The following is a 15753-nucleotide window of genomic DNA, read 5'->3' on the forward strand; positions in this document are numbered from 1 at the left end:
AATGTCATTCCCTGTGCTACCACCGCAGAGAAGCCGTCCACATTTACCATTGTTGCCCCTACAGACAACTTGCCCTCCAAGGTTTCTCCTTCAACGCACCGTGCCCCCTGCGTGGCACGGCGAGCCCTGGCCATGCTTGTTCCAACCGTTCGCTGTTATGTGTGCATATTGTGTAGCTGCCACAGGTACGGTGATTTCGCAAGTGGAAAACCCGCAGCCCCCGAAGGGCAAACTAAAATCAGCAGCTTCTTCAGGGGAACTTACACTAAGACGAATAATTTAAAACCGTCCAATAACGGAACGACACAGCTAATTCTAAAATTTAAGCCTCGATCATAGACCGGCGTCCCGTCCTAGGCTTCATTGATTTCTCAAAACGACGACAGCCATACGCGAGACGCTTACCCGGTTTTACCAAAGCTACAGTTACCAAGACGATGACGCTGGCAACAGGGTATTCACTGAGCATCAACACCAGCCAACCATGGTACGACGCTGAAAGGTACCCAACCCATCAAGACTGGTACTTCTGAAATATAGCTGTGCATTGCCGGTCTTGACGTTGTGGCACCAATAGGCACGGGAGGCGACTATTCAGTCGACCCCGCAAGTTAGTCTCTCGTCAACGGTGAACCGCCGAATGTCATTCCCTGTGCTACCACCGCAGAGATGCCGCGTCAACAGAAGCAGCAGAACATACCATGCTCCATAAGTCATGCTTCTGTGTGGCTCTTGCGACGTGATTCTCAGAATTTACTTTGGGACGAACAACGGTGCCACTATCAACTTACAGGACAATTTGTTAATTTTCTCAGCATATGCCGGCATGACGCCGAAGCCAAGCCTCGAACAACGTGCAGTTGTGAGGACCGCGGATGACCACATCACCCTGCCACCCCTCGCAATCTTTATGGTCACAGTCTACTGCGAATATGCTGAAAAGTGTGCTTCTATGCAGTGGTTTCTGTGTCGCAAGAGTAATCGCCTGTTTTTGAGAATAAAAATTGCTCGTTTTGGTGGCAGACTTTACTTAGGATTATAAGCACCTAAAAAACCAGGACTCATCCATAGCTTTCATCGAAGATATCGAGAAACAAAGGGACGTGACTGCCAGCATCGACTTTGAACGGTCACCCAGAGATGCTTTCACGCCTCCGCATTTCTTCGAAGCCAAACCAGGTGTTACCGCATGAAAAACGAAGAAAATGTTTGGCTTTCATACAGCGCTCCAGCGAGTTTTTTTCGTGACAAACGATTGCCGTAGACACCTCTAGCAAAGCACAGCCCGATGGAGTGAGACCTACTCTACGGTCACCGTGTCACGCGACCTCACACAAACGTGGCGCCATCGGAACACAAGTTGTGACATGCTCGACGACTACAATATACAGCCATATAATAGTTACTGGGTCGCCACCATCGTACTTGTGAGCAAAACAGACTTCATATTAATGTTCTTTTTGACTACCGACAGCTGAGCAGTTTTACGAAAAAACGTGTCCCCAGTTCCACGAATTGCCGACACCCCTGACCCCCTCTCCTGGCGAAGTACTCGTTGATGAACCTGAAACCCGGGCACTGTTCAATCAAAGTGGACGAGAGAGACTATGATAAGACCGCCTTGATTACGCCAGACCAGCTGTTCGCGTTCAAGGTGATTCCGTTTGGGCTGTTCATTGTACCAGCAAAGTTCCAACGAGTTGTGGACATTGTGCTAACCCGCTTTAAGTTGCGCTCATTCCTCGTCTACCTTTACTCGGTAACCTTCTTCGCACAAAGTTTTAACTGGAGGCCATCCGAACATCGGACCTCCGCTGAATCTCGAGAAGTGACCTTTTACATATGAAGATATGGCCACGTCATCAAAAACAAGGAAGTATTGCCTGACCCGGGGAGAATTCACCTATAGCCAACTTCCCGAAAGATTACAAGGGGTGCGAAGATCCCTCCAACTGTGCGCGTACTCCCGACGCTTCGTGACGAACTTCGCCTACAAAGGAAATCTGGTTACATATTTGACAAAAAATGGACCCCTATATTCTGGGAAGAAGCTGAGCAGAAAGCATTTCGAGATCTGCAACAACGTCTACAAATCCCGCCTGTCTTTCTACTGCCTTTGCGGACTTCCTGCACGGTCCCCATAAGGATGGCTGAAACGAAGTGAGATTTGAAATTGAAATGTGGAACAGCAACTTGTCTTGGTGGCTGAACCAATACGCCAGGATGATCGAGGAAGCTAGACACACAAGGCACTGGAACTCTGATACAACGACAGCTGTGCAACCGCAGGCATGGTCGAAGTAGGTTGAACACCAGCAAAGATGTCAAAGCTTCATAATATAGGCGATGCTTTACCGATCATAAAGATGCACATGTTGATATCTATTGTACTAAAACCGCGCATTTAAGTATGCAGACGTAGAAGCGCGAGGTCTGAGTGATGCTTAAGTTCTTGAAATGGTAATTGATAATAACTATTCTACTCAAAATTCATATACTTGTTAGGAGGGTTCAAGGCTTTCTGCCCGAATCAACCTTTTTTATTGGCTGGCGACTTTGGTGGTCACCGCGATCTAATAGCACACACATCAAACGTTCGCTTCGCCGCCTCGTCCTAAAACACCTCGTGCATGAAACACAGCTGAGTCTTTGTAAACAGACATAAAATATATACAACCATGGCCATATATTCCTAGCTTTACAAAGTGCCGGATGGCATCTGCGTTAACATGCACGATGCGATACCGTTACTTAGACGCCGAGGAAACGTTTTGACATGGAGATGCTGCATTTAAGATTTATGCTTGCCAAAAAACAGCGCTTAGAACAACGACGTAGCGTCAATGAAATTGACAAGCACGGGTGCTGTCAATAATTTTTGTGTTTGCCCTATTAATTTTTTACTTGTTTTTTGGGGATGTTTCTTGTTACATAAAATAACTATCCCGGCTTCACACGTTATACAGTTCATGCATTTCAAGCATTGAATGTCCTCAAAGAAACCAAGACTAGCCATGAGAGTTTTGAAACACCCTCACAAAGGAATGCCAGAAGTTATCTAACCTTATTTGGCTTACGATATGGCCGTGAACTGTTGCTAAGGGGTGCTTCTCAGTTTGAGCGAGATTGCCTTGAAGCTTTTCCCGTTTTTGTGTTAAGTGTTTGACGTATTTGAAGTTTTGAAGTGTTTTTTTTCAGTGTCAGCGCAAGGATGAGCTTTTTGTTTTTGTTTTTTGCTGAGAGACACGTATAGAAGGATAGAAAGAAGGTGATCAGTGTTTTGTGACATTGTCAGTGCTTTGAAGTGTTCATCTTTTGAGCGTCAATGCAGGGGTGAACATTTTGGTTTTTTCCTGGGAGAGACAGATACATACCGATAGAAACAAAGTATTTGTGGTGTAAGAAAAAGTGGGAGTTTCGAAAGAATGGCAAAACAGACGGTAGGGAGGACGACGGTGGAACATTAAGACCCGGGCCCCTGATGCAGCACCTCTTTCCTTGTCCTCTCTATTACCCTGCTTTGATCTTGAGCTCACGAGCTCTTCAAAGCATCCAGCCATGTCTTTATAGAATTGCAAAGGAATGTTTGAGTTGTTTTTCCCACCAAGTACACCTTAACATGCCGAGGTTGCAGTGAAGTGGGTGCATGCCTCTCCACATTCGGCACTGTTTCCAGTTAATGACAGATGTTTCCAACTAAGCGCATTCATTCAGTTATATTTGTCCACAGATGTGCTGGTTTATCTCATGCAGGTTTTTATAAGGTTTCGTGTTAAGAACCCTTTACGTCACGGAATAGGAAAGTCTTCCTTCGCAATGGAAGATCAGACGCTGTCCACATTTTAGTGTGGGGGGGGGGGTGTAGTAGTCACGGTTGCACAAATGGTATGTGAGATAGCACGCTCCTTGGTACGTCTGCCTTGTTTCCTTCGAGAACCTTGTGTTAAGTTGTTCATGTGATGTGATCTAACCTTCCTTTATTGTAAATCAGATACTCTTTTTAAAGCTTTTAGGGAATCAGCGTGCGGTGAACAGTCTAATGGCATTTTGAGAGTCTGTAATGACGTTTATCTTCCATTCTGTAGGTCCACTAGATGAGTCGCCAAGAGCAAGCACCGCTGTTCCATGAGATGTACTTTTATTTGTAAAAGAGCCATGCAACCACAAAGGTTGCTAGGGCATTCATGAAGACAATTGCTACATTCGTACACTAAAAATCGCGCTTTCGGGGTGCACTGTCTTTATGTGGTTTCGGAATTCCGCCACAAATAATTCTCTGGCTTGTCACTTGTCTTTCTGAAGGTTTGCAGTACCCATTTTCGGTAAGGGAGAGGTTTTTGGGCAGTCGGTGGATCGATGACATGTTCATTACAGTGTCCAGTCATTTCTTGTCTAGAGTGTAAGCCACCTATGAATGTCGGGATTGTCGTGATTTTGTTCTTCCTGGACGCTCTATTTGTACGAGGAGATTTGCTCCTCTGATTTCCTTGAAGGTGCTAAAAAGACCAGTTTTAGGAACAGTTTAATGACTGTTTAAATTAGGAGGTCTACGACTGCCCTATATGCTGTCTTTATGATTGGGTTTATTTACTTCACTTCCGTGTGTGTACGTTTGGGCTACGGCAAGCTGTGTCATTCTTCCCTGACGATTGGTGCCCGCAAAATTCTGATCACTCCAATTCTTTTATTCCTGATTTTCCCCTGCTGAAGAGTTTCATGAGGCCCACCTGGTTAAAAACTTGCTGTGTTTCGGTGATTGTGAAATCGGCTCTACCGCCTAGTTGTGAACCAAGTTGAACCACAGCGCAAACGACAAGACAAAGGACGATAGCAAGAGGACACACGAAGCGCTTCATGTGTCCTCTTGCTATCGTCCTTTGTCTCGTCGTTTGCGCTGTGGTTGAACATACATCACCAACTCGCCCACGTTTTTACGTTGTGAACCAAGTTGACGGTACTTAGGTACCTGTGCTTCTGCATAGAATCCTTGCGGATTCTTTTGTGTGTTTATCTTGGACGCCTGATGCCGTGCGACGCGTCCTAGACGACGCTTACGGCGGTGGCACCCACGTTCAATTCAAAAATTGGAACATTACAGCAATTACACACTAAATACAGGGCGTCATTTCTCACTGCGACATCTTTCCCCTCATTTCTGTTCAACCTGGGCTGTCCTGCGTTGCAAGAGACTTGCGTTGAGATATTGCTTTTTTTCTTCCTTTAGCGACACAGTGTTAGTGCCTGCAGCAGTTCTGGTGTGAGAGGTGCTTCGTTTTTATGGCGTCAATTGCGGTACGTCTAGCGATCATAAGTTCCTTTTATATCACCACAGTTAGGGCGTAGAACAAACTTCACTGCACTGCTGCGCCGGCTGCTTCCAACCATAGGCCGGAGGATGACATACGTATTCATTAGCTTTACACAAGCAATGTCGCGGTTTTGCGGAATACGGGTGTATGTCATCTCACAATATGAACTAAAAATTGGGCTCCTATCCGCTCACTTGGTAGCAAATGTCGCCGAAACACGATAGTCGTTTGGCGCCCCTGACAAGTACGCGCCACCATCCTCTTTCCCGATCACCTCTCACGCTGTTCCACTCCAGTCTCGCTCCTCCAAATAAACCACTCTAGAGGTTACCCCCAAGGTAATTTAAATTTACCACGTTGTAGTGCTCGACGCTGGGAGCAGGGCGCCTTGCTTCGAAAAGCAAAAAGTCACCAAAAAATTGCAGAAAGTAGCTGGAAAAGTCGCTACCCTAATCTCAAACCTTTAAAATCGGGCAGAAAAAGCCCCGTTTCGAAGAAAGTGACGCAGTCAGTTTTTGTCCAGGGCTTGCGTAGAAGACAGGCAAGAATTTCTGGGACTAGGAAAACTGGAAAACACATATTATTCAATTGCCACGGATGAGAAAAACAACAGTTGTTTACAAATGTCTACTAAAAAAGCTAAAATATATACATTTACATAAAGTATTCAAAGAATACCAAACGTCATGAACGTCGTTTGCGGCAGACCTTTTTTCACTTTTTATCTGCCTCATTACATTTGTCCGCCTATTGGGAACCGTCATACAGGATTGCCACCCCTTCCCGCCGCGGTGGCTGAGTGGCTAAATTCTTGCGCTAATAAGCACGAGGTCGCCAGTTTGATTCCCCGCCTTGGCGGCTGCTTTTCTGATGGAGGCAAAAAGCGAAAACGCCCATCTGTACGACATTTTGGCGCACGTTAAAGATCCTCAGGTGGACACAACTAATCCGGAGCCCTCAGCTACAACGCGCGACATCGCCTGCGTTGCGACGGCGCGTTAAACCCTACAATCAAACAATCTGTCAGCTTACCTCCCCTCTGTATGGATTTTCAAGTGGCCACGAACTGCCTAAACATCGTACCTTGAACTTACAGCGTTGCTTAAAGTCTTAGACGTGATTTGTAAGGCAGGTGACGGATATTCAAAAGCAACTCAACAAGTTTCCCATTGCGATGGTAAGTAGCGGTATGCATGGGTTGGTTGAGTAACACTCACTCCTTTGGTCCTGCACTCAACTGTGCCATATCGTTTCCAGTTTCTTCTCCTCAGCCGTTTATATTACCTTCACTCCTAAGCATCCGTTAACCTGCACTTCAAAAATGAACTGAACTATCAAATAAGGCTCTTTTTTACTGTAAGTTGGTAGGAGAGTCACCGTAAATATTAGTAACCGTCATCTCTCCAAGCAGCCAGAAAATAGCCAATCACAACACCAAAATTTCAATTGCCACGAGCTTTTAAAAGCCGCCAGTTGAGCGATAAATTGCCAAACCTGGCAACCAACGCCTCTGTTAGCGCCGCCGTCTGACGGAGTCCCGTTATATCTTGGTGCCATACCTCGCCAGAGCTCCACGGGCGTTCCACGCGCGACCAATTGGAACATCTCCTTACTGTAGGATGCGCAGGTGGCAACTTCTGTATTTTTCTGGGCATACTCTTCAATAAATCAAGCATCCATTTGGTTTTAAAACAGTAAGCCTGAAAACGACACTAAACTGCTGTTGTGTTGCTTCAGATATGCGTAACGATTGGTTCCCGCTCAATAATTTTGACAAGTATGGGCATTGCCACCCAACTTCGATTATGAGTTACGGCTACGGGCACATAAATGCATTCTACAATCCTTGTATTACTTGGTCCGGGTGGCTGAATCGTCAGACAGATAGACAGACAGACATACATACAGACAAACAGACAGACCGACAGACAGACAGACAGAAAAATTTCCGCGTTCCAGTAGCCGAAGAAAAACTATTGTATTTAAAAGGAATCAGGCTGTTCGAGCAGCCTGGAGGACTGACAACCCTTGATCAGCTGCAAAAACTGAATACGCATCGACCGAAGAGTAGGTAAGTTGGGGAATAAGGAAACCATACTTCAGGTATTTGACAGGTATTTGTCGGTGATCTAAACATCTAATTTCCTCGCATTATACGGAATTTCACGCGTTGAGGGTCAGTGGAGTGGTCTTTGCCTAGCAGTACACAAATGCAGTTTTTTGTGCTAAGGTGAGGCTTACATTGATTTACAAAACCAAAAAACCTTTTAAAAAATCGAGAACCACTCTACCTCTCCCATTTTGTCATTGGTTCTTATATATAACGAAGGAAAGCCAACACGCCTTTCAGGCTTAAGTGGTGATACTGAATGCAGTCTCGTATATGTAGTGCCAAAACTAAGACTTGCTGTCTAGAAAACACCCTGTATATGCATTAGACTGTGATTCTCAAATGAAAACTACATTTTTGAGTTATATTGCGTGACATAATCATAGGCACATTTTTCTTGCAGCCTGCGTATGTTATGTCCAGTAGGTGTCATGATGTTATCTTTCAACGCGTTATACTAAGTGAATACGCTGAAAATGTATCAACGGAAGTAGTCATGAGCAGTAAGCGGAAGAAGACCACTGAGTCTCTGGAGGGATAAAATTAGGGACATAAAGTTCGATGGATGTACTGTAAATTCCCAGGTTACGAATAGACCATCGTAGTCGTTCTCAGCAAATGGTGTGCCAAAAACGTTGCAGAGTAATGGGAGCGATGGCATGGCGCTTTCAGCGACGTAAAGGGAGGGTATTGGCAATCCAATTTCACAAATGGAGGGTGAAACACATCCTTTATTTTCAAAAAGGGCCACATCAGCTTGGTTTTATACTTTTCATTGCACTATCGCAATAAAGGGAGTTATATATCGGCGGCCACATAGAATCGGTGTTGATTCTTGCACTTTCGTTATGTTTGCGAGTCCAGAAAACGCATGTCCGCCTACGCCCTGCCTAGAAAACCTCCAGATCCATTGTTCGTAGAACGGGAAAATTCGACTGTCTAAATAAAAAGCCGAAATCTTACAGTGGTAAACTTTACCTTCTTCACTGTGTTTTGCAAGAGTTATATCAGCTCATTTCCAGCTCTGACACGCTTATGTGCAAAACAATTCAGGTCAGCTTCAAAGGAGGCCGCAAGCCTCTGCGTCCGTGGCAGGTTCAAGGCGGTAGCAATTGACGTGGCAACTTACTGTGATAAGATGGCTCCCTTACGCAGTTCCCTGAGCAGATTTAAACGGTGAAATGTCCTCCCTGCTTAAACCGACTCAAAAAGTCTTGAAGCTCTTAAGAAAGCTTCAGTCAGCGGATGAGTGCAACTGTAAAAGGGGTAACCAAAAACAAACCTCGGTGTATTGCTCTGAACTATGATTATGTACTGGCCAGACTGGACTCGGAACGGCGGGCGAGGTCCTACAAAGTATGTTTTGTTGTGGATGGCTCCGCGGAACTGCAGACTCGCTTTTGAGAACCGCTGGCCTGGCTTATCGCAAGACAGGACTGGTTAGGGAAACAAGGTACCACTCTTTAAACTGCAGTAGCTATAAAATTATTAATGATGCTTTCACTTCAGTTTGTATGAATATAATAACACTAGGTGTGTGATAAAAGTATTGCAACGTTTTTTTTTCAGTTACGACATGGTTCGCGTTAGTTGGGATAAGAAGGAGTATAACTACCAAGGTAAGTCTCACAATACTCAAAGGAATACACTTATGCAATAACACTGAACGTACCATTTGCGTAAAGAAGCCATGGCGTTTGTAGTAAAAAATATATTTGAACAAAGGTGCCTTCTCATCATCCACGTCACCGTTCTTAAGGGGGGAGACGAAGTGCTGGCGGACAGCTGGGAGAGGGATGCGTGTGCCGCTTAATGTCAAACTTGACTCCACTTTGAATTAAGCACGGATGATGGCACATTAGATGCTGCATAGTTGTTGGCTTTAACCGAAAGGCAACGCCTCTTGTACATGGCCTGTGGTCGACAACCGATGACACGTAGCGCTGAAAACTAAGAAAATTGGCGCTGGTATTTATCTCCGCCACTTTCCATCTAATATTTTTCTGCATCCATTCCTTTTCATTTTCGGCTTCCCTTCTACTATTACCGTAACGGTTCGTTGATACGATTACAATTAACACTCTAAATTTACTACTCTGTACCACTGGTGGTGCGATTGTACATGCTTGTTGTCATCCTTATTGTCATTCTTCTTTACGCTGTCTTCTCTCTATTACTATACGCGAGAGGCATTCCGAATTCCCCTGGTTTCCCCCAAATATACGGTTTTTTCACTACCAAACTTGGCAACATTAAAACTACCATGCTCGCAATTCTGTCTTAGGCCTTCTCTAAGTACGAGGTTCATGTTTTTTTAGCCTAAGTGATGGCTCAGTGATGGCACAGAGGATAGGTAATGAACTGCTATTTTGTAGCACTGGGATTCGAATCACAAACTGTAATGACTTGAATGTTTTTATGCGGCAGCATAACATGCACTATTAGTAGAAATATGACGTTTTGCGTTGAGGTAGCGCTGAGATTGGGCGAAAAAATTTCCACGTCAAAAACAGGACAAACGCAAGAAAAAAAAATTAGGTGGGTGTGCATTTGAACCCGGGTACAGCCAAAGGAGAGGCCTGCACCCAACACCTGCCCGATGGCTGAGGTTTTTTACTGCATGGGACACAATATACTAAAACAATGACAGTATGAAGTCCACATGGTCAGGCAGACACAAGAGTACATAAACATCGGGTGACCCCAAGAAATAATAATGTTGTGGTAAACAAATGAAGTAGAGGAACACAAAAGATAAATAAAAATAATAATACTCCATTGCTATGCATAAATACTGTCAGAACTAAACAGAAAACAAAAATGCAATATTCGTTTGCTTCATTCTTGTACCAACAGTAGGGTCTCCTATGATGAATGAAATTTAACGCCGTCATCGTGTCTCTACCTAGGCATTGCACCGTACTCGGCCAAGTATTTATTTTATTTCGAGCAGTAAACGCAAACAACGGTATCTCAACAACGACATCTTTGAAAATGCAAAGTATTAGGGCTGCTTACATTATATTTTATATAGCCTTGATATTTTTCTCACCTGCTTACAACTAAACTACCGCGTAAATTTCATAGGAATTTGTTATTCCTATGACATTTGGTATATATTTAGTAATGTTACACGGCATTCCTATTCTTACACCAGGAAACAGATGAAGCTGCCGTATAACAAAGTGCCCCTGTTCATATAATTGTGCAAGAAAAAACAGTGAGGCCTGAACACGATAAAATACTTAGAAACTTGAGAATTGTGTCATTGTAAGAATTGCAGATATACTCATCCTTACTACTCTTGGTTTTTCGTCTCTGCAGGGTTCGCTTTTGTTGCATCCGTGTGCGAGAGGCACAGAGTGGGCTTCGGTGAAGACACTCCGTTCACGTACTTTGGAATTCGGACATGGTCCCACGAGTTGGCGCACACGTAAGTGAATTTTTTTAGCGGATGTATTTTGTGGTGAAGTTTTGAATTACATACTATATCGAAGAAACTCCCTGTCCAAAAAAATAATTGTCAAAAATTGATCACGTTTCATCCTCAACGTAACCAATGTATAACTAGCGAGAGAAAATGACCTTTATATAAACTGGCGATGTCGTCAGCCAGGATAAGTGACCTAGCTTGCTACGCCAGATACATTTGGTCATGTTGATGAGCATAGTGCCCATAAAATTCACATATATTTTAAGTATTTGTAGGGTATGATCAGTGATCACTTTTTTTATAGCGCGACTGCACGTTCAGAATAACTTGAACTACGCAATAGGTGTCACCGTTTTAATTCTACGGAGAACGGCCGGTTCAGAGGCGCCGCGAGTTGCTTTCTCTGAGCAATAAATCACGTACAATGCATATTAGGAGTTGCGAATGTTTGCGCACACCGCACTGTGAGAACAGCGGAAAAGATTATTGATTGAGCGGGAAGTGGACTGCTGTGTGTGAGCGATATTCAGCAGCATAAAATGAAGTAGTAGCTTTTGTTGCTTAAATTACTAAGGTGGAACATTACAATTGCAACGTTGGCCGATAAAATAAAGGGAGCATAATAATTGGATGCGTCCGCCCAAATCGATTCCTGCATGCTCCATGACATATTTCAAGGGCAGATGCGTACTTTTTGAGAATAGTATCGCTATAGAGTGTCCGCGTTTTTTATGCGTGATGGATGCTGCAATGTCCGCGTTTACATTACCATATATTCCGCAATCGGTAGAAACTCACTGAGTGCTATAGGATGACGGGCCTTTAGAGTTTAGTGGTCAGGACGTGTACACCATTCCCATCCTCATCTCTGCTCCTTGGGGAAATGCGCTAAAGGATGAAGTGCAGCGTAAAAATCTGTGAAGATCGTCCCCGCCATTGCGGGGTGGGGGATGAAGTAGGCAGTTCCAGCCGCAAAGATGTCAGTTCCATAGCCAAAAATGATGCTCTGTGGCTGAGCATGGCACTGAGGCTGTTGCTTGATTAATGTATGCGCACCCCGATTACCGATTAAGGCAAAACAGCGCAAAAAAGACAGAAAGAGAGAGAGACGCGACAAGGCCTGCACTGAACTATCAACTGGTTTTATTTCAAAAGAGGCACAATATGCAGAGAAGTCCAACCTAAGCTTTACTGCGCACACATAGAAAGTTTAGTTCTTTCTCTGACGATGTGATAGAGGCAATACTGAAGCATGTCTCCCCAAGCATAAAATTCGTTCTGATTATACGATTTCACGTGACAGCTGTGATTGGCTCTTTAAAAGATAGAAGTGTGTCGTAATTCTTGCGAGCAGTCCCTCCGATTCAAACAATGACTTGCCACGAAGCTTTCCAAATCTTTCCCCTCCTGGGTATTTTTTTTTGCATTTTTCGCGTGCTCCATCAGCCTATCGTTGACGCATCTCCCAGTTTGGCCAATCTACATTTTTCCACGCGTTAGGAAAATTTGGTAGACTAAGCCTTCGGCACATTCAACAGAAGGTCCGCTTTATTTTGTGCCGCAGCCACCTTGCTGAGTTGGCTCTGGGTCAGTCATTTTGCAGAGCTTAGAAAGCTTGTGGCGGGCAGAGAAGACAACGTCCACGTTATACTTCTGGGCCACGTTTTTTCAGATTCCGATTATCGTGCGTAAGTAGGTGATCACCGACACCCTTTGCCTGCATTCATAGCGGGCACAACACGTTTTTGCCTTGTTACGAAGTTTTGCGAGGAGGCTCTCTGCGACCGACACCAGGACGTGCTGAGGGTATGCGGCACTCAGCAGTCTATGGGCTTACTAGCTGAACGCATCCGTGAGACAGTGTGGGCAAGATTTGTGAAGAGTGTTCTTGAAGCACATCAAGGCTGTAGCTCGTTTAACGAGTTTGAGTGTGGCAAGTTCAAAGACTGAGGTGGTTTGATGGCTCTGTTTCATAAGTGAAAATGAATGTTCTCACGTGAAATTTTAGAATCAGAATAGATTTTAACGCTTTGGTGAGCAAACCAGTTGATAGTTCAGCGCAAGCCCTGGGGTATATCTCTCTCTGTATTTGTCGTTTTATGCTGTTTTGCCTATATTCTGCATGAACACACCCAGTTTTCAACGTTAACCAATAATAGATGACGCGGATTGGATCGGTCGCGGTATGGATGTGTGGTGAGGTACGTATGTTATAAACATATATGCAATAGCAAAGAACCATACACCTGGAGCAGAAATTAGCTTCTTTCACAAAACTGCGGGGAGTGTGTTCATTATATTGATCATGAGGAACATCGAGGGTGGAGACCAAGGAGGAGCTGGCGGCTGGTATTGCGATTACAGTAAGTGCCTCGCTTGAAGGCTGAACTTGGCTTCAAAAGATTTCCACATTATTTTGCAACGCTCCGCAGTCACACCTAAACAGGCACCTGCATGCCGAAAGCGAGTGGGACAAGATTCTGCATTGTGTCAGCATTCTCACAGTACAGGTAGTTTTTGGTACACCATTGCATACTCTCAAAGGCTGCGCTCGCATTCTCTGTGCTGGCTTGATCGTTGCTTTCTGTCTTGTACACTTTCCTCCAAAATCGGAACGAAAGCGCGTTCCTCGTTACTCCCCATTTTTGGAACGAGTTCCCGTTACAAGTTGCTATATGGAGAAAGCAACGCGTTGCAGTTACATTTCGAACATTGTAACGTGTCGTTACATTAACGTTACATTCGGGGTTTTTTTAATTAAATTTCGGTGTCGAATATTCCCAAGGCGAAATGAAATGAGCAATTTCACAGTCACCTTAAACTGCGTATATTGTGAGAATATGAACACCACCGGCAGCAGGTTATCTGGAGATATAACGATTTCAAAGAGACGCTCCTAGACGTATTTTTCAGGGAGCAATGGACATATTGCAGACATGTTGAACTGCAAGTGTTGCGGTCGTCTATTACAAGTGCAACACATACGGTGCTTTCCTTTTGGATCATTAAATTGCGCTTCAGATATGCAAGAAAGAAAGTTACGCACCTGCAAGAACATAAATGTCTTGCACAAGAAACCGCATCGAAAGGAACAATACATTGGCGTTTAATGAATGATGATTCAATAAATACAGACTGAGTGAAAAAAGAATGTCCACAATAAATATTCACAACTTAGTAGTGTTCTTTGTTTTAAGGCAGTGGCTATTTTGCCGGCAGCCGGCAGATTAGCCTGGGAGAAAAGTTGCCGGCAGTTCCTTGCCATTGGCTTGCCCAGACCACATGATTATTTTGCCGGCACATTTCCTCGGGAGCTATTTTGCGGGCTGCCGGCACATTTTCGCGGGCGCTATTTTGCCGGCTGCCGGCACATTTTCACAGTTGCTATTTTGCCGGCAGCCGGCACATTAGCCCGGGAGAAAAGTTGCCGGCAATTCCCCGGCAATGCTGCCCCTGGGCGCCAATGCTGCGGCAGCCGGAGATGTCAACTTTAACCTGCTTTAACGTTGGGAACAAGTTTTCGAGCTTTGCCGAGCTTGAGGAGAAAGATCGGTGCTGTTCAGTGAACTACATCAAGTTATAGAAACGAGTCTGCAAGATTGCGGCGGGCATATCGAACTTTGACTCAGCCCTACGCGAACTTTGACACTTTGATCACAGACAGTGAATGTTCCTTGGTGTTTCCTTTGTAGAATTTAAAACAAAGTCGCACAATAAAGAAATGATCAGCCGAAAAATCAAGTTTGCAGGGCTAGAATTAACCACTGTTTATTTCAATGCTATGAAGTTTAAAACACGAACTCCATAAAGACAATATTTCTGCATGAAATTATGCAAAGCAGGCAGACGTCCAAAAAACATCTAATGTTGCGTTCATATACCAAACACAATCAGACAGGCTAAAAACAGCGACTTATGCACAATCACTACACTGCCAAACTTTAGCTCTCGGCTGCTTGCTGATACGCACACACGGCAAGTGGAAACAAGCACAAATCAAAGTCAAAGTTTGCGTCGGGCTGAGTCAAATTTCGACATACTCGCCGCAATCTTGCCGACTCGTTTCTATAACTTGACGTAATTCACTGAACAGTACCAATCACTCTTCTCCTCAAGCTCGGCAAACCTCGAAAACTTGTCCCCAACGTCAAAGTTGACAAAGTTGACAGAGGCAGCATTGCCGAGGAATTGCCGGCAACTTTTCTCCCGGGCTAATGTGCCGGCGGCCGGCAAAATAGCAACTGTGAAAATGTGCCGGCAGCCGGCAAAATAGCACCTGCGAAATATGCCGGCAGCCGGCAAAACAGTTCCCGAGGAAATGTGCCGGCAGAATAATCACGTGGTCTGGGCCAGCCAATGGGAAGGAACTGCCGGCAACCTTTCTCCCAGGCTAATCTGCCGGCTGCCGGCCAAATAGCCACTGCCTTGTTTTAACTCTTCACGAATTGCATTTCGATGTTGGTGTCGGAAAGACGAACCCATTTTTAAATCAACACTTCATTGGCAATGTTGAAGAGCCGTACCCCCAAAGCTCTTGAGGGTACTAATGTGTTATACTTGAGGGTAAGTTGGTTCAGTCCCTCAGGCTCGGAGACTGCCTCCACATGCGCTCATAGGCGTGTGCTAGCATACTACACGCGCTTACCACGGGCAGTGGTTGTTTTGTTTACACTTTGTTTGACGCCCGCTGAAACACTGTGTGGGGCCGTGCGCATAACCTTGACCGTACTGGATTGCTTCTTAAGCTCTGGCACGCGCAGCCATCTGAACCAGAGCGTCGATAACAGAGCTTCAGAGTGTTACTCTGCAGGAGTGAGAGTTTATGCTGGCCTTTTTCAGTAGCCTTGTATGCTGTAACTTTATGCTACAATTTTTAGGTTTGGCCTCCGGCTTCTCGCTGT

General features: G+C 44.8%; 1 protein-coding gene across 3 annotated transcripts in view; it reads left to right on the forward strand.

The window, feature by feature from the left end:
- The window catches only part of LOC144141130 (venom metalloproteinase BumaMPs1-like), an 88590-nt gene that overhangs the window by 43684 nt on the left and 29153 nt on the right, over positions 1-15753 (forward strand). For all 3 annotated transcript variants that reach the window (XM_077672660.1, XM_077672661.1, XM_077672659.1), the window contains exons 9-10: positions 8989-9038; positions 10744-10852. In XM_077672660.1, the coding sequence (XP_077528786.1) occupies positions 8989-9038; positions 10744-10852 (159 nt within the window). The remainder of the gene's footprint in view (positions 1-8988; positions 9039-10743; positions 10853-15753) is intronic.

The sequence above is a fragment of the Haemaphysalis longicornis genome, unplaced genomic scaffold, assembly GCF_048455015.1.
Source record: "Haemaphysalis longicornis isolate Haplotype H1 unplaced genomic scaffold, Haemaphysalis longicornis Haplotype H1 scaffold_6, whole genome shotgun sequence".
Classification (NCBI taxonomy): domain Eukaryota; kingdom Metazoa; phylum Arthropoda; class Arachnida; order Ixodida; family Ixodidae; genus Haemaphysalis; species Haemaphysalis longicornis.